The 18,442-nt window shown below is 36.5% G+C and overlaps 1 protein-coding gene across 4 annotated transcripts in view; it reads left to right on the forward strand.

The window, feature by feature from the left end:
• SYT17 (synaptotagmin 17) overlaps positions 1 to 18,442 on the forward strand; it is an 89,647-nt gene that overhangs the window by 37,612 nt on the left and 33,593 nt on the right. For all 4 annotated transcript variants that reach the window (XM_052001802.1, XM_052001819.1, XM_052001812.1 and 1 more), the window contains 2 exons: positions 351 to 471; positions 5,339 to 5,494. In XM_052001802.1, coding sequence (XP_051857762.1) covers positions 351 to 471; positions 5,339 to 5,494 — 277 coding nt within the window. The remainder of the gene's footprint in view (positions 1 to 350; positions 472 to 5,338; positions 5,495 to 18,442) is intronic.

The raw sequence follows: 18,442 nt of genomic DNA on the forward strand, positions 1-18,442 counted from the left end.
ATCGAAAATTGTGTGGTTTGGGATTTTAACACCAGTGTTTAAATCCTAGTTCTGTCTTACTAGCTCTGTGATTTTGGGCAAATCCCATAACCCTTTAAAACCTTAATTCATATCTGTAAAATGACTTGGTTGAACTAGATTACTTATGGTCCCTTTCAGCTCTAAATATATGATCCATCCTAAAAATGTAAGACATAGTTACAATTTCCTTTCTTCCAGGATATAGTATTGCTATAGTTTGAGAGATTTTTTTTTTGTTCTACAAAATATGTCTAAGATTTCTGGCTTATTCATTTTGGTAGTACCAATGGCCACCATTTTTAACTCCTTACCATTTTGTTTCTCTACAGAATGAAGTGGAGCTGGGAGAACTGCTGTTGTCATTGAATTATCTCCCAAGTGCTGGAAGACTGAACGTTGATGTGATAAGAGCCAAGCAGCTTCTTCAGACAGACATGAGCCAAGGCTCAGGTAAAGAGAAGTCTGTTGACAAAAGGCAGAGGTTTCCTCAGGTGATGGGAACCCTTGGGAGGGGGAGGCCATACCCATAGGTCCAGTTCTCCCAGGTTGGTCAAGAAGTTTTTTTTTTTTAAAGACCCAAGAAGAATGGCAGATCAGGAAAATAAGCACAGGGAAATATTTGATCTTTACATCTTATAAAGAGCTTTGTGGGCAATAAACATTTATAAAATGTTGAATGGCAGAGGGAAAATTCTTTTCAGATTTTTCTTATAAAAGCTATTGAATACCATTTTGGTGACTCAATTGGAGTCTATAATTAGCTAGAGATATGTCTAAGACCACATTTGACAAATTCTATCATTTCATGAAGAAAAGAAAAGAAATATTTATTAAACACCTATTATGTGTCAGGCACCATGCTAAATGCTTTACAAATACCGTGTCATTTGATACTACAATCCTGGGAGGTAGATTCTATAATTATCCCCATTTTATAGTTAAAGAAACTAAGTGGCTTGTCCAAGGTCACAAAAGCAGGATTAAAAAAAAATGATAGCTTTTTGTTTTCAAAATATATGCAAAGATAGTTTTCAATACTGGAAAACCTTGTGTTCCAAATTTTTCTCCCTCCCTATTCCCCACCCCTTCCACTAGACAGCAAGTAATTCAATATATATTAAACATGCACAATTCTTTTAAACATATTTCCACATTTGTAATGCTGCACAAGAAAAATCAAATCAAAAAGGAAAAAAAAGAAAAAAGAAAACAAAAAGCAAACAACAAAAAAGGTAAAAATACTATGTTGTGATCCACATTTAGTTTCCATGGTCCTCTCTCTAGTTGCAGATGGCTTTCTCCATTACAAGTCTATTGGAATTGGCCTGAATCAACTCTTTGTTGAAAAGAGCCAAGTCTATCAGAATTGATCATCACATAATCTTATTGTTGTACAATGTTCTCTTGGTTCTGCTAGAAGTAGGATTTTGATTTAACTCTTGATGACTTCAGATTCAGTGCACCAGCCCCTATACCCATATAATTTTGTAGATTCAGTTTATTTTTTTTTAATTTATTTTTTGTTCCACTTTGAATTCCAAACTTTTCCCCTTGTCTCTCTTCCTTATGCTAGAGAAGTCTACCATTTGACATGTATATCTGTCTTTCTATCCATCTGTGATGTGTGTGTATACATATATACACAAAGACATATATATGTATGTATACATACATATATATACACACACACAAAAATACAGATGCATATATAAAACCATACTCTACATATTTCTATTCTCTTTGCCTTTTTAAAGCCTTCATAACCTAGCTCTTATCTTTCCACTCTCCTTTTTATAAGAGCCATATCTCACATTATTTTTTAATGATATTTTATTTTCCCCCAATTACATGTAAAAACAGTTTTTAACATTTTTTCCTTAAGTTTTGATTTCCAAATTCTATTCCTCCCCCATCCAGATGATAAGCAATCTGATATACATTATATCATATAAAGCATTTCCATATATAGATTCAAATTCTAAAGGAATTTTGTATTTGTGTCTCCAATGACTAGTACAGTGCCTAGCACATAGTAGGGAATTAATAAATGCTTGTAAATTTATGTCTCAAAATGCTATTCTTGCAATTTATGAATAATGGCAGCAGATGGCAATAGTGTGCAAAATCCCCGGAGGTATGAATGGTAAGGAAAACACTTCTTGAATTCCAATCATTATCAACATTATCATTATTGGGATTTATATAGAATCTTACCATTTGCAAATATATCATTATCATTAATAATGATGATGATAATTTACATCTATATGGTTTTGTTGTTCAGTCATTTTTTAGTTGTGTCCAGCTCTTCATGTAACCATTTAAGGTTTTCTTGTCAAAGATACTGGAGTGATTTGCCATTTCCTTCTCCTGTTTATTTTACAAATGAAGAAACTGAGGTAAACGATGTGAAGTGATTTGCCCAGCATCACACAGCTAAGAAATGTTTGAGTCCGAATTTGAATTCAGGAAAATGAGTCTTCCTGACTTTGGGGCTGGCACTCTATCCACTGTGCCATCTAGTGGCAACCTATATAGAACTTTCATATTTATGAATTGTTTCCTTTAATTCTGTGATTCCTTACCAATAATCCCTTAAATAGGGCACATGAGTTTTATCTCCAATTTACAGTTATGTTAACTGAGGCTCAGACAGGCTGTCACATATAGAATCATAGATTTAATGTTCATCTTGGAGTTCATCTAAGCTAATCATTTCCTTTTTTAGATGAGGAAAATGAAATGTGGAAGGCTGAATAATTTACCTAAAGTCATAGAGGTTACAAAAATAGAACTGAGATTCAAATCTAGGTCCTCTGACTCCAAATTCATTATTCTTCCCATGGCCTCTCTCTGGGAATAAGAATTAATGCCACTTAAGTTTAAACCCACTTCATCTACTCTTAAATCCACAGTTTTTTCTACTATGTCAAATAACCTAAGGACATCTTCTCAGTTCAGACTCCAAAAGTTGAGAATTAATTTTCTCCCTCCTTGGTTATCAAAAATAGGGCTCTTTTTATCTTTATATCTTATAGTAATTAACTTTTAAAAATCACATCAGATATTTCTTGCCTAGCATGAAAAATATGGAAATTTGTTTAGAAGAATTGCACATGTTTAACTTATATTGGAATGCTTGCTGTCTAGGGAATGGAAGTGGGGGGAGAGAGGGAGAAACATTTGGAACACAAGATTTTCCAAAAATGAATTTTGAAAATTATTTTTGATGTATTTGGAAAAATAAAAAGTTATTACAATCAAATCAGAGATCATATTTTAGTCACATCTCAGTCTTTTGGTTAAGATTAAATGTAGATTTTATTTTAGAACAAATTTTAAAGTTTGAATGGAAATTTAACCTAGTTCCATTTCATCAGGAAATGGCCTTTTCTATGGGAGCAGAAATATTATAATTGCAGTGTTCATCCTTTGCAAAGCTCTGCAGTCATTGTCTCTTCAGGCAAAAATGGTGATGCTCAAACTGATCTTTGCCTTTAATACTGATTCCAATGTATTTAGTTGCTAGGTGGGACAATGGATGGAGTGCTAGGCTGTTAGGAAAACCTGAATTCAAATTCAGCTCCAGATACATATTAGCTATGGGACTCTGGGCAAGTCACTTCTATCTGCCTCAGTTTCTTCAACTGTAAAATGGGTATGAAAATAGTGCCTACCTTCCAGAGTTGTTGTGAGGATCAAATAAAATAATATTTGCAAAGTGCTTAGCACAGTACCTCATTCATAGTATATGTTATATAAATGCTTTCCCCCCTTTACTTCTCTTCCCCTAGTTTAAATGATGCAGTGGAAATAATTATCAGTATTTTTAAGAAATAAATTTTAATTTTCCTCGGTTACATGTAAAATAATATTTTAAGTTATACATGTACTACATTCATTTTTTACATATTTCCATATGAATCATGTTGGGAGAGAAAAATTTAAACAAAAGGGAAAAACCATGAGAAAAAAGAAGAAAAAAAAAGTATATATAGCTTGTGTTGATTTATATTCAGTCTCCATAGTTCTCTTTCTAGATATGGATAGCATTTTCCATCCAAAGTTTATTGGGATGGTCTTGGATCACTGAACTGCTGAGAAGAGCCAAGTCTATCACAGTCGATCATTGCACAGTCTTGCTGTTGCTGTATAATGCTTTCCTATTTCTGCTTGCTTTCATTAGCCTCAGTTCATGTATATCTTTCCAGGCCTTTCTAAAACCAGCCTGTTCATCATTTTTTATAGAACAATAATCCATCACTTTCATATATCATCACTTATTCAGCCATTTTCCAGTTGATGGGCATCTACTTATTTTCCAATTCTTTGCCACCCCAAAAAGAGCTGAAGAGCTCACTTTTTAATAAAGAATGCTAGATTTAGAATCAAAGGATTGCCATTATCCCATTTCTGCTGCTTACTTATCCCTGTGAGACTGAGCAATCATTATACCTCTTTTTCCTCAGTTTCTTCATCTGTAAAATAAATATATGTGACTGAACTCAATGATCTGTTTCCCAAGGCTAACTTGCCCCCTCCCGCATCTGCATTCTCACAAGCTATCGTCCATTCCTTCAAGGTATTCCCTTTCCAGCTCTACCTATCCAAATCCCATTCCCCCTCTCCCCTACAAAAAGTCCAGCTTATGCCATTGGCAAAAGAGCCTAAATTGGGAGAGTCCTGAGACTCACTTCTAGCCTTAGATTTTCCATTATCTGACTATATGATGTTGACAAGAGAGTAGGGAAAGGAGGGAGGAAGAACATTTATTAAACTCCTGTTATTAAGCTGGACTAATAGGTGATACAGCAGACAGAACCCTGGTTTTAAAATCAGGATGAATTCAAATGTGGCCTCAGACACTCATAAGCTGTGTGACTCCGAGGAAGTCACTTAACCCCTACTCTGTAAAATGAGCTGGAGAAGGAAATGGGGAAACAACTCTAATATCTTTGCCAAGAAAACTCCAATTGTGGTCACGAAGAGTTAGACATGACTGAACAACAAAATTATTTTGAGAAGAAGGTGAGAAAAGAAGGGAGGAGGAGCATTTATTAAACATCCATATTAGTAAGCATCACTGTGCTAAGGGCTTTGTGATATTGTCTTGGGCAATTCAGTCCACCCCGCTTTTCTTCTTCTGTAAAATGTCAGGATTGGGCTAGAATCCAGCTATATACTTAGGGTCATGTAAAAATTTTTTGGGCAGAAAGGGGTCACAGGTGGAAAAAATTTAAGAAGTCTTGGGCTAGAGGATGGCCAAGGGTTCCTGGGACTCTGACATTTTGTGTCTCCTCTGTCCCTCTCTTCCTAGACCCTTTTGTGAAGATCCAGCTGGTACACGGACTCAAACTTGTGAAAACCAAGAAGACTTCCTTTATGAGAGGGACAATTGATCCATTCTACAATGAGTCTTTCAGTTTCAAAGTCCCACAGGAAGAACTTGAAAATGCCAGCCTAGTATTTACAGGTAGGTGTCTTTATTTCAGACCCTGATTGAATCAGGGACACTATCTTCAGTGGGAGCCAGCTTCATAAGATCATAACTTCTGAGTTGGAAGAGACCCCAGGAACTGTCTAGCCCAATCTACTCATTTTACAGATGAGGAAAACTGAGGTTTGTTGCTCAAATAGTGAGCATCTGAGATAAGATTTGAACTCAGTGCCTCTGAGTCCAGAGACAGTGTTTTTGTTCACTGTACCATGTGTTTTGGAGCTTAGCCCATAAGAACCCACTCCTTCCGTGATGTAATAGTAAAACCCCGACCTGCCTCATTGCCCAGAGAAAAGTCATTCTGGCATATTTTATCATTTTATATGCTGCTACAATTTGTATAGAAACTTGTTATAAAATATTGATGTAGTTAGAATCAAATTGCAACAATGTGGGAAAGACCTGGGTTTTGTGTGGAAGAAATCTTAGAAGTCTTACCTCTTCATTTAAAGTAAGGGCAATAAGGCCCAAAGACACTGTGATTCTTTTTCTGTACCTTTCCACGGACCCATGATATTTTGGCTCTTCACCTATCTTTGCTGTGTGACTTAAAACAAGTCATTTAAACTCCAAGAGCTTCAGTTTTCTTATCTATAAAATGGACTTACTTCATAGGATTATTCTGAGAATACTAGGCCATATGAATGTAATCGCTTGCTCCTGTTGTTACTACTTATCTATGGGAACATGGGCATGCCCTCAGCCCCAGGACACCCTTCTATAAAGTCAGGGACGATCTGTCAGACTACATACTACCTTATTATTGAAGTCATGCTGCTCAAGAAGAGGCACCTAAATGATGTAGTGGTTAGAGTGCCGGACCAATAATCAGGAGACTTGCGTTCAACTCCCCCCTCAGATACTTAGTACCATAAATTTGGCCATCACTTGATCTATGTTTGCCTCAGTTTCCTTAACTGTAAAATGAGATAATAAGAGCACATCTCTCCCAGGATTATTATGGAGCAAATGAATTAATATTTGTAAAATATTTAGCTCAATGCCTGGCTATGTAAAAAGCACTAGTAAAATAGTGATTTCTTCTAATCAGGGTCAAGCTTGAAAAAGAACTAAGCCAAGAGACTAGGCCTACCTGTAGAGGGCTGGAACTATATACGATGTTTGGGCTAGCTCTCTGCAGGGCCTCAGGATCAGATAGAGTCAGGATCAGTTAAAGTCCTTGGTCTTTAGGGGGAAAAGTGATGGAGGCAGACAAGCTGCCACTTGGCTTGCCAAAGATGAATCCTGGACCCGAGTCGGGAGTCTTCTCTCCTTAGTGTGCTGCAGCAGAGAGTGACAGACCCTCTCCCTCAGCCCTCCAATCCTTGCCTCTGATTGTCTCACCACAATGCATTCAGCAGGCAACAATCATGAGGAAAGTCATCACATCACCATATCATCTAAGTATATGTTTATACAGCCATTATCTCACATTGAGTAGGTAATTAGCCTTAAGTGCTCTGCTGTCTTAGATTCAAGAACACCTTTTCAGAGTTCCAGCCCTCTATACCTACCCGTTTTTTTTGTTCAAATAAACTTCTTTTATAATATTTTTATACTTTAATTAAGTTGATGTTTCAATAGTTGTGTTTATAAGATGTACTTTGCTTGTACTTACAAGTTCATTTTTCATGTACTTAATTCTGGTAGCTATTCAGCATTTCTCTTGTTCTCTTGAATGACTTTTACATGTTCATCTGTGCCAGCTTTTAGAAAAATAAATCTGAAAGTACTCCTAGGGCAACAGGGACCCATTCAGATTAACTTGATCTTAATTGGCTGATTCACAGCTGCCAGCCCAGGGACTACCTAAATAAGATCTTAATTTTTAAAAGAAATTGTATTGATATTTATTTTTATATCACTTCCATTTTCAAATATGTCCTACCCATCAAGTCACTTCTTGTAACAAAATGTAAAAAGAAAAATAAATAAAAAGAAAGCAATTTAATAAAAATAACCAACTTCATTTTCAAATAAATTCTACTCATTGAATGATCTCTTACCAAAAAAAAATTTTTTTAAAGAAAACAATTCAACAAAACTAACTAGCCATCAGCTGCATTTGATAGTTTGCAGTTTTCTATATCCATAGTCCCTTACTTCTCTAATGAAGCTACACTTTTTCCCCTCATCTCTTCTTCAGGGACAAGATTTATAATTATACAACATTCAGCTTTTGGGTTTTTTATTTGTTTTGTCATTATAATGATTGTTTTGTTGTTGTCTTTTCCATTTATGTTATTATATAGATTGTATATATTGTTTATCTGATTCTGTTTGCTCCATACTGTATCAGTTCATATAAGTCTTCCCATGCTTCTGTGAATTAAATCTTCAAATCCATTGTCTTTTATGGACTAGTCCATAACATGCATTCCTACAATTTGCTTGTTCTTTCCCCAATCTGTGGACCAGAAAAGATCATAAAGTTTTCAGATGACAAGTTCACTGATTGAGACCTCTGGGTGGAGGGAGGAGGGCAAATACAGAAGTCACATGGAAACTATCTTCATCATCCGTGATTTGATATAATGTTTTAAAGTTTGCAGAGTCCTTCCTATGCAGTTTTTCACTTGAGATTCAGAACAATCCCAAATGACATGAATACAAATGGGGCTGAGATTCAGATCTACAAATGTTCTGACTCTTAGGTTAGTGCTTCCCCATGGATGAATGGAAAGAACCTAAAAAAAAAGGAAAACTCTTTGTTCTGTGAGCATGATTGCATCATGAGATGCTTGGGGCATCATGGATAGAATTCCTGACTTTAGGAAGACATTAGTTTATAGAGTGTTTCTGTCTCTCACTAATTGTGTGACCATGGGCTAGTGAGTCACTCGACATTTCTTAGCTTAAGTTTTCATATCTATAAAATGGAAATAATGATGATATCTGCAGTACCTACCAATTTCACAAAATTCTTGTAAAGTTCAGATGACAGAATGCATACTAAAAACTTTGTAAATTGTAAAGCATTGTATAAATGTCAGCTATTTTTTTATGTGCTGGTTGGCATCTTTGCCTTCCACCCACAAGATCTTTAGCTCATCAATGAACTAGTCAGCCAAAAACATTTAGTAAGCTCCTGACCCTGTGCCAGTTTGTTCAGGCCTTGTGTCATATAGATCAAGTTAAGCAGAAGAGATTTCCTGATGTATGAAAACTTTTAGACTAAGACAAAAATGCTCATGTGAGTGAAGCTAAAAAAGGATATGAAAGGATAAAACACTGAAAAGTTATAGGGACTAAAAACATGAAAAAATAGACTTGTAAATATAAGCAAAGGATTAAGTATAAATTGTAAGTACTTAGAGGTAAAATCTTTAATGCCTTTGAGTTCTGTAAAATGCAAAATGAAAGGGGTTAGGCTAGGTGATCTATCTCTAGTATGATTTCTTAATCAGAATCCATGAACCCCTTATGAATCATGGCTATTGAGTATTTAAATAGAGAAACTATATATAAAACTAGGGTGGTGTGACAAGGGCTTTGCCTTAGGAACTGATTTCACTTGTACTCATTTAGCAGTTTAGAAACAATTGAGTTACTAGTTTAACTTCTTAATAGAGACTTAGTTAGAATAAGGATGCTTCTAGAATAAGGTTTCTTAACTTGGCATCCATGAACTAATTTTAAAAACTATTTCAACAGTTATATTTCAATATTAAAGTATAACTTTTTTTGCATTTAAAAACAATATTGGGTCCATAAGGTTCACTGAACTGCCAAAGGCATTAAGGATACCAAAAAAAGATTAGGAACTCCTTTGGAACTTTTTAGCCAATCCTATTTGGCTCCTTTCTGGCTGGGGCTTATTCAATTCTGGTGACCTCTCTAACAGTAACATCCCTTTAACTGTTGCCTTTCTTTGTCCATATTCTCCTCATTCTATCCAGTGGTCACACCCTAAAGGATGTGAACTTTTTTTTTTTTTTTTTTTAGTATAAGAAACCTTTTTTTGAGGAGTCAGGGTTTCAGGATCTCCTGGAATCGTGATAGAGATTCAGGCCCCTGGAATAAATCCAGGACATTATAGGTATGACATAGGTCTGGGCAAAATTGAATGAATTGGTGATTATCTGGGCAAGCCCACAGTATTCTGGGGCTTTTCAGTCTTAAATAAAAGAAACAACTCCCATCTGAAATGTTGAAACGCAACCCATTATCTTGTTTTCAAACATTTCATCACAAAGTAAGGTTGAGCAGCTATTTAAATTTTTGCACAGAGGTTCCTTGGTAAAGGCTGTAATTAAGCTCTGGCTGGTATTCCTGGCTTCCTGAACATTTCCTTTCATGTGTGAAGAAGATTCCTTTTGCTATAATTTTCAGTCAGGTGATATAGCTAGAGTCTAAAGAAAGTAGGGAGGGGAAAAAATTTCAACAACTAAAATATCAAATTCTTAACCCAGAAGCCATGAAAGAAATTTGGTGAAGCTTTATCCTATCAAAAGAAATTGAAAAAAAAAAGAAAATGGGGATTGAAGCTGCTGGGTTATTATTGATTAAGTAGGTAAAAAGATTGAAATTTGAGTTGATTAGAGACAAACCCATCCAGAGGAAATATCTAGTAATGAATGCTGCTGTCACACAGTGAAATTACTTCAATGTCTGAACTCATTTTGAATATAAGACTTGATTTCCAGAACTGAATTTTTCCCTACTCTTAACTATTCTGAGTCTCAGTTTCCTTATCTTCAGAATAATTACTGTATCTCACAAATGAGATAATGTTTGTAAATAATCTATGGATAAACAACCAAGTTCTTCTAAGTGCCAAGCTCTGTCCTTGGTCCTGGGGACAAAGACAAAAATTACCCAACTGTATTCATGTACTTTATGTGCTGCTATTCAACTGGATAGGAAAATATTTATATAAATAACCATAATAAAATAAATACAAGATAATTGAAAAAAGGGGAAATCGGCATTTTGTGGGAAGGGGATTGCTAGCAATTGGAGGTATCAGGAAAAACTTCTTGTAGAAATTAATGCCTGAGCTGAGTCAGAAAGGAAAGGGGATTTAAAGAGGCAGAGGCAAAAAGTGTGTGCATTCTTAATATGGAATCCTGGGTAAAAACAATGGGACTGGATATAGAATGAGGGACATGAAGAAGACCAAATTGGTCAGTCTGCAAAGAATATATAAAGGTCAGGACCAATTCAGGCTGCTCTGGTGATTCAGTTTGGGGCTTGTAATGACATGAGATATTCACAGACCATCTAATAGCTAAAAAAAGGAAATTTATTTAGCTGTAGCATAGAAAGGATATTCAACAAGGCTACAGCACCAAATCAGTTGGTCCAAGCTTCCTTGACTCAGCAGCATTCACCATAGTGAAAAGAAGGTGCCAAGGGGAGAGGACTCTGGGAATTAGATTTGAAATAACCATTAGGCAGTTGGTGAAGCAGAATTGGAGCTCAGAGATATGTAGCTCTAGGAACCATTTGTATAGAAATGATAATTAAACCCATGGAGCTTTTTAAGATCCCCAAGTGAAAGAGAGAGAGAGAAGCTAAGGGTCTATGACAGCTTGAGGGTACACCCACAGATAGGGGCTAAGATATGGATGATTATCAGGCAAAGGAAACCAAGAAGAAACAGTAAGTTCCATTTCAACAAGAATTTTGCATTAATCTCTCTCAACTTCATAGACTTCTCAATCTTATTGGGATATTTAGAGTCTCTCAGGCATTTATAGTGGAGTGAGGAAGGTCACTTGTTCTGTTTTCTATTATTATTTGGCCTTCTGCTACAGCAGAACTAAATTGGTTAATTAGATTTTCTAGAGACAAGATGCAAAAACAAGAAAGAAGCAAAAGATGATTCCAGTGGGAGAAGGAGGGAGAGCGTAAAGAGAAGGTTCATAGCAGTAGCAGTTGCCATGATCTAGAAGGGAGACCCATGGGTTGAATGGGGCAGGAAGGGAAAGGTGTACCAAGTGGATGTTGAAGCCTGAATCAAGTATGGAAGAAGTGAACAGGGTGAAATAGGAGCATGGAAGAAGAGAGTCAATGAGCAGTAATACCATTAATAGTAACCTGGGGAGGGGTGGAAAGGGGTTTAGTGGGGCCATAGAAGAAGAGAATAGATGGGAGCAGTAACATCTGTGTAGTCTGAGATGGAGCACATCTTTTTTAATGTTATTAATAGTATTTTGTTTTTGCAAATACAAGCAAAGATAGTTTTTAACATTCACCTTTGCAAACATTGTGTTCCAAATTTTTCTTCCTCCTTCCTTCCCCCCTCCCCTAGGCAGTAAGCAATCCAATATAAGTTAAACTTGTAGGGACAAGTCTTGAAGGAGAGACACATGGATTGAAATGGGGCAGGAAGGGAGAAACGGTATACCAGGTGAGCAACAGGAGTAGTAGTTTAATTTTGATCTAAGAGGGAGGCACAGAGGTGGAGTAAGAGCATGGAAGATGAGAGTGGGTGGACTGTAGCAGCAGCTTTGGCCTGGGAGGGAGACATAGGGGAGAAGTAGCTCGTGGCGAAGTGAAGGCATAAGTTTTGAGTTAGGCAAGGAAAGGAGAAGAGTCAGGGAGTAGATGGGACCCAGGAACAATTGTGACCTGAGAAAAAAAGTATTGTAGAGTGTTCCATTGGAGCAAGGAAAGGAGAAGACACAAAGGTTGAAAGACAGCGAGGAAGAGAAGTCAGCAGTAACAGAAGCTATGACTTGGGAAGGAGGCAATGGGGGGTTAAGTAGGTGGGAGCTCCAGAAATTGTGAGGAGCATAGAACTGATTTTAATCCTTTCTTTTTAAGTTAAGGTTTTAAGGATTTGTAGGATTCCAGACTAAAAAAACAAAAAGAATGATGTCCTGAGTCTAGCAAATTAAGGAAGAATAAAAATCAATTGGGTAGAACATTGATTATTTGGTCTTGTATTTACATGATATTAGAGTTTTTTGGAAGCTGTGGTTGGAGTTCTCATATATGAAAGAGCAACCTCAGTCGTAGCCTGTCTTTTCTCTTTGTCCCTAAGATTCACCAGGCTATCCTTATAGTTTCGGCTTTCCCATTCTCTTAACTTTTTCAATCTATTTCAATTTGATAAATATTTAATATATACTATGCTCTAGAGTTATGGAGATAGGTTACCAATCCTGCTATCCTGAAGTCTTATGGAGAAATTGTGTATACAAATAAGATATAAGGAAGATTGAGCAATAAATGCATAGGAATAAATGCAAAGTTCTATAAGAAACTTGAGGACAAATAATTCAATTTCACATAGAGCATAAAGCTCAGAGAATGCTATCTGAGTTGGGCTTTGGAAATGAAGGAAGGAATTTACTAGGTTTAGGTAAGTATAGAAATATGTTTTGTATCTGTATGTACATGTGTGCATGCTTGTAGAGTTTGTTAAAAACAGGGAAAACAGTGTGAGCAAAGTCAGAAAATGGAGTTTAGCTTGGCTCAATCGAGTACCACAAAATAACATTGGAATAGTAGATTTGGATCCAGATTGTGGAGAACTTGAATAGCAACAGGAATGGGGAGCCACTGACAGTTTTTGAGTAAAGAAGTAACATCATAATAGCAATAAGTTTAGGATGTTTTCTTAGGTAATGGTGTGAAGGATAAAATGTTTGGAAAAGGTTAAATAAATGGTGACAGAAGATTGGTTCATGGATTCTTATAGCAGTTTGGGGGAGAAGAAATAAGGTCCTGAATTCAAATGATTGTAATCAATTAGAATGGAAAAGATGAAAGCAAGAAATGTCATGGAAGATTTGCTACTTAGTAACTAACTGGAATGGGAATGGTGTGAAGAACAAGGATTATAGATCTGAGGATTCAAGAGTGAATGACTTGGAGGTTAGTGGTACCAACAACAAAAATAAAGAAGTTATCAGGGTGGAAATGATAAAATAAGTTTTGGACATGTTGAGTTTGAGGTGGTAGTGTCAATAAGCAAGCACTTATTAAGCATTTAATATATGCCAGGCATTTTGTAAAGTTCTAAAGATTCAAAAAAAAGCAAAAATATGGTCCCTGTTCTTGAGATACAAGATATAGACAGTTGAAAGTAATCTTATATGAAAAGTATTAAAAGCAGAAAGAACTAGGAAAGTTGAGCTCAGTTTTGAAGGAAACCAGGGAAGCCAGGAGAAGGAAAGAGGAGGGAGAGAATTCCTAGGATGTGCCTTTGAAAAGGCATAAAGTTGGAAGATAGAGTTTTGAATTGTTGTTCATTTTTGAAGCAGTCCAATGACATCATAGAGTGATGTCTTGCAAATGAATTGAATTTAAGTGAGGGGGAATTGCATAAAGTCTCCAATTGTTAAAGTCCAGTACCCTGATAGCAATGGATGACCTTGGCATCTTCAATGCCTTACCAATCTCCAGTTGCTCCATCATCAATATTTAATCAATAAATCAGTCAAAAACATTTATTAGGCACTTATTATCCGACACTGTATGAGCACTGATAATTCAAAAAAAAAAAAAAGGAAAGATAGGCTATACTCTCCAGGAGCTCACAATTTAATGGGAGAAATGTATTGAAAAGGATGAAAGAGTAACTAAATATGAATTATCCTTTTTTGTAGTGCTTGTCAAGCAACGTTTCAAAGGATAGCTCCTCGGTCTTTCTCAGAAATCTGTTGAGACTATAGAGGGTTGAGGATGGAGCAGAAGGATATTCTAGAGATCCCTTGTCTTGACTAGAGACGTGGCTATTCATATTGTATCCAGCTTTAACACAAGGTTATACAAGGGCTACTTCGTTGGCATTACAGTTTCAACTGATTTCTAACCTCATGGAAGTTTGCTCAAGAACCAGGTTATCCTTTTCATTTTCCAGTCAGGATTCAGTTCTCTCTCTCATCACTTTTGTACTTGAGACTTGTGTTTTCCTCCTCCATCAGCACTCCCTACAGAAAAGCCTTTAGTTTTTACTCTCAGTGACTGTACCTTGCTTCTTTGGGGCCATTTGGATGAGGCTATTAAAGTTTCTGGGGCTATTCTACTTGACATCCACTTTGTTTAGTCCAATGGCAAGACAAAAGTCAGGATGATTGGTGAGACCTGGATACAGTGGATTGTTTGGTTGAATGACTTGGGGGTTAGTAATACCAACAACAAAAATAAAGAAGTTAGTTTTTGAAAGCTACTGTGGTTAGATCTTAGAGCAGATTGAGGGTAGTGAAAAAATGCTTTTAATCTTTTTATTTACTTCCCTTAAGGGTGTCAAATTATTGTTGGGGTTCAAGAAGCTAATTTGTGGTGTCATCTTTGAAAAAATTCAGGACTTAGGCCATCTCCAAATCAAGTAAAGGCATTTATTAAGATTAATTGAGAATCACGCACTCAGAGTGCTCCTTTTAGTACTTTAGCAGGTATTAGTAGGCCAAGAAGGCTAGACAAAGATATTTATAGAATCTGATTACTTCACAAAATATGTAAATTTTGAGGTTATGGGAAGAGTTGCTAACATGGAGAGGTCATGGTACTGTGCATGTGGTTACCTAAAATGCATACAGATAAACTCATTGCAAGGAGGGGGTGGTGTATTAGGGTATGATAATAATATTATAAGGAGCCTGTCTTCATCTTAAATTCACCCAAAGGATAGCAAAAAAGGATAGTGTACAAGCTCCTTGTCTGGGGAAAGGTTTATTAAAGTGTGTAGTTTAATGTCCTGTTGGTGCTTCTTTTTTTTATTGACTGATTTTTATGGTATGTCTAAATTTGATGGATGATGGAATTATTAGCCATCTGGATTTCTACCTGTCAGGTAATCATTTAGGATTTCTGTGAGGTTTGGACTGGCATGAGGCAGATTTGGGTTGGGGGCAACAATCAGAATCTCATCAATTATGAACAGAGGAAGGGTCTGGAAGGGGCAGTAGGAGAAATTCACACTTTAAAACATATCTCATTCCAAATTCTCCCATCTCCATGATCTTGAACTTACAATCAAGCAATTAACATTTATTAGGCAAATATATGAACTCCTTTTGGTACTGTGTGTGGAGGGTGTGAATGGGGTTAGGGATGACATCAGAGAAGGGCATTTAGTATTGAAAAGGGTGGTTGGTACAAGAAACCTTCAGGAGATGGCTAGGTTTATTGCTAAATGATGGAAAGAGGGTGATTTAGAAGAAGAGTGTTTCAGTGGTCATAATGGGAAGGATGAAGTTAGAAGAAGCTTAGGAAGGAATTGGGCTGGACTGGATAATAATGAGAATGTGGGAAGAAATAGCTGTGGAGAAAAGGGATTTTTGCTCAAGCAGAAAAAGATTATAAAAGACAAGAATGAGGGTAGAGTCAATTTACTTTTCTAGACTTGAGCATATTCCCCAATGGAATGAGAGGGTTGAATAAACTGATTTTTTTGGTCCTTTCTAATGGAAGTCCCATGAGACTTCTGGTTTAAGTGGTCAGCAAGGACTTCTTAGAGGAAGTGGAATTTAATTATTTCAAATGTGTGTAATGTAATGTGTAAGAAACATAAGGGGCTTTGGCAGGGTTGGGTCCAGAGAAGGATGTGATTTGATGGCTCAAAATAATAGTGTGAAATTACGTGAATTTGGTTCCCCACATTTTCTTTCTTTTGTTATGTTGGCACCTGCAGTAGGGTACAATGGAGAAAGGGGCAGTGTAGTTCCCTTGCAAAAGCATGTTCTAAATCTGCAAGCAAAAGATTTGGCTTTCAATAATGGCTCTGCTGCTTAATTCTGGGTGAGTCATTTCTCTCTGGCTTTTTGTTTCATCAGCTGTAAAAATGAGGTCATTCAAGTAGATCCATTTCTAACGGTCCCTTTCTCTCTCAATCCCATGACCTATCAATATAAGTGTTAACAACTCCTGAAAAGACATTGGCTGACCACAAAGATCCTGGAATTTGTAGCAATCAATACATTGCCAGGAATTGTTATATTCAAATAAAAACTCATGATCAATCAGTTCAACCCTCTCATTGTCCAGGTAGACAACTCAAATCTAGAGAGATTAAATGATTTGATTTAGATTACTCAAGGAGTATTCATCAGATTTGGATTCAAATTCAGTTCCACTCACTGCCATCCTCCCCAAATTGTGTCATATTGCTGAAGCATAAGGAAACTACCCAGGAGAAAAGACTAAACTAGAGATAGAATATTGAAGTGCTTAAGCCCTCAGGGACCCTCAAATCTGTTCTCAAAGTGACTCTATGTGGTTATCAGAAGCTTCAAGAGGTGGGAAGCATCAATTTTAACAGATGCTTCTAGTTAAAATTGGCAATGTTGTCTCACTGAGTTTTGGGTGAGCCTCAGCCAACTGACAGCAGCTTCTCCTGGGATTTTTCTTTCCATCTGAATATCTGACTAATGATTTCAATGGGTTTGAACCAAAGGATGTTCAGGGAAGGTTTCCCCATGGGAGTTACAAGTGGAAAATTAAGGATTTGTTAAATACATGCCCTGTAGCTAGTATTTAAATGGAAAAAAAAAAGAACTGGAAGACACAGCTTTTTAAATTTGGCTAAAGGGGAAACAGCCTTTGGATTAAACTGCCCACATCACCTCTTGTTATATAGTTGGTTCCAAATAAAGACCATAACTAAGATGTCATCAGTTTGAAACAGAACAAGCGCCTAAAAGCATCTTCCTGTCCCTTCTGGCTGGTCCTGCCAAATTTGACTTTACATAAGCAGGGCAGCTGATACTCATGGCCCAGACGGTGTAATCCTTAAAGTGCTGGGGTCTAGTTAATATTAACTCAATAAAATTCAGGTGCATAGAAAACTCCGAAACAGGATCTGGATTCTTCTTTTAGCCAGGCTACAATATGGACAATTTATACAGCATGTAGCTTTTGGTGAAAGTTCAAGCAATATATTATTTTCTGGTTTAAAAGTAACAGTAGCATGAGTTGCATGAATGGAATTGTGTCTACTCTCTATCTTGCTCTTATCATGGAATCATCAAAATAATAACAATAATGATAACTAGCATGCATGTAGCACTTTCAGGTTTGTAAAGCACTTTGCATAGATTTCATTTTATCCTTTCAACATTCATATTACAAATGAGGAAACTGAGGCTGAAAGAGTTTAAGGAGCTTGCCCAGGATTACAAAGTAATAAGTGTCTGAAGCAGGATTTGAATTCACATCTTCCTGACCCCAAGTCTAGCTTTTTATCAATTGCATCCCTCAGGACTGGAAAGAGTCCCAGTTCAATCTTCCCATTTCACAGAGTAGGAAGTCCATACTCATGAATATTAAGTCACTTGACAAGATAATGTAAGGGAGTAAAAAGCAGAAACAAGATTTATTTGAGCTCAGTTAGTGCTCTTTCTACTATGAAGAACCTTGCGACCTTGTGGACTTTATTTGTTAACCTACCCCTGATTCATTCCTGGAAATTTAAGTCTGGGACATCACTCTAGTCATTTTCATTAGAATCTAGAGTTAACTCGGGCCATTTTACTCATACACCAAGACCTGAACATTTAAATGATGAGTTTTTACTGGAAACCTATTTTGGGGAAGGGGGCAGAGAAAATGAATGTTGGGCAGTCAGCCAGCACATGCTCATCAATTATCTAATTAACAATTGTTTAGTTGTTAATTATTTAATAAATAAATACAGATTGGACGAATACATCATAATTTTACATTTTGGTTTTGATGTCCTCTGCGTTGCTATGGATAGATTGCTTCAGACTCATATAATAGTAAAATAAAAATGTTAGTCAATTCTCATTGGGGTAAGACCCTTTAGAAATCTAGAATATAAAGGCTGCCTCTGGAGGAACTGGTCTCTAGAGCAGATCTTAGTATGTATCTGACCCTAAAATATATCATCCAGGGAAAAAAAGATTAACGTGTGTATTAGCCATTTTGGAAGGGAAAGTTACCAAAAAAGATAACATGGAGGGAGGGAAAGGTAGGGAATTCCTTGGGTTTGCTATAGAGACATAGGAT

The sequence above is a fragment of the Antechinus flavipes genome, chromosome 1, assembly GCF_016432865.1.
Source record: "Antechinus flavipes isolate AdamAnt ecotype Samford, QLD, Australia chromosome 1, AdamAnt_v2, whole genome shotgun sequence".
In the NCBI taxonomy this organism is placed as follows: domain Eukaryota; kingdom Metazoa; phylum Chordata; class Mammalia; order Dasyuromorphia; family Dasyuridae; genus Antechinus; species Antechinus flavipes.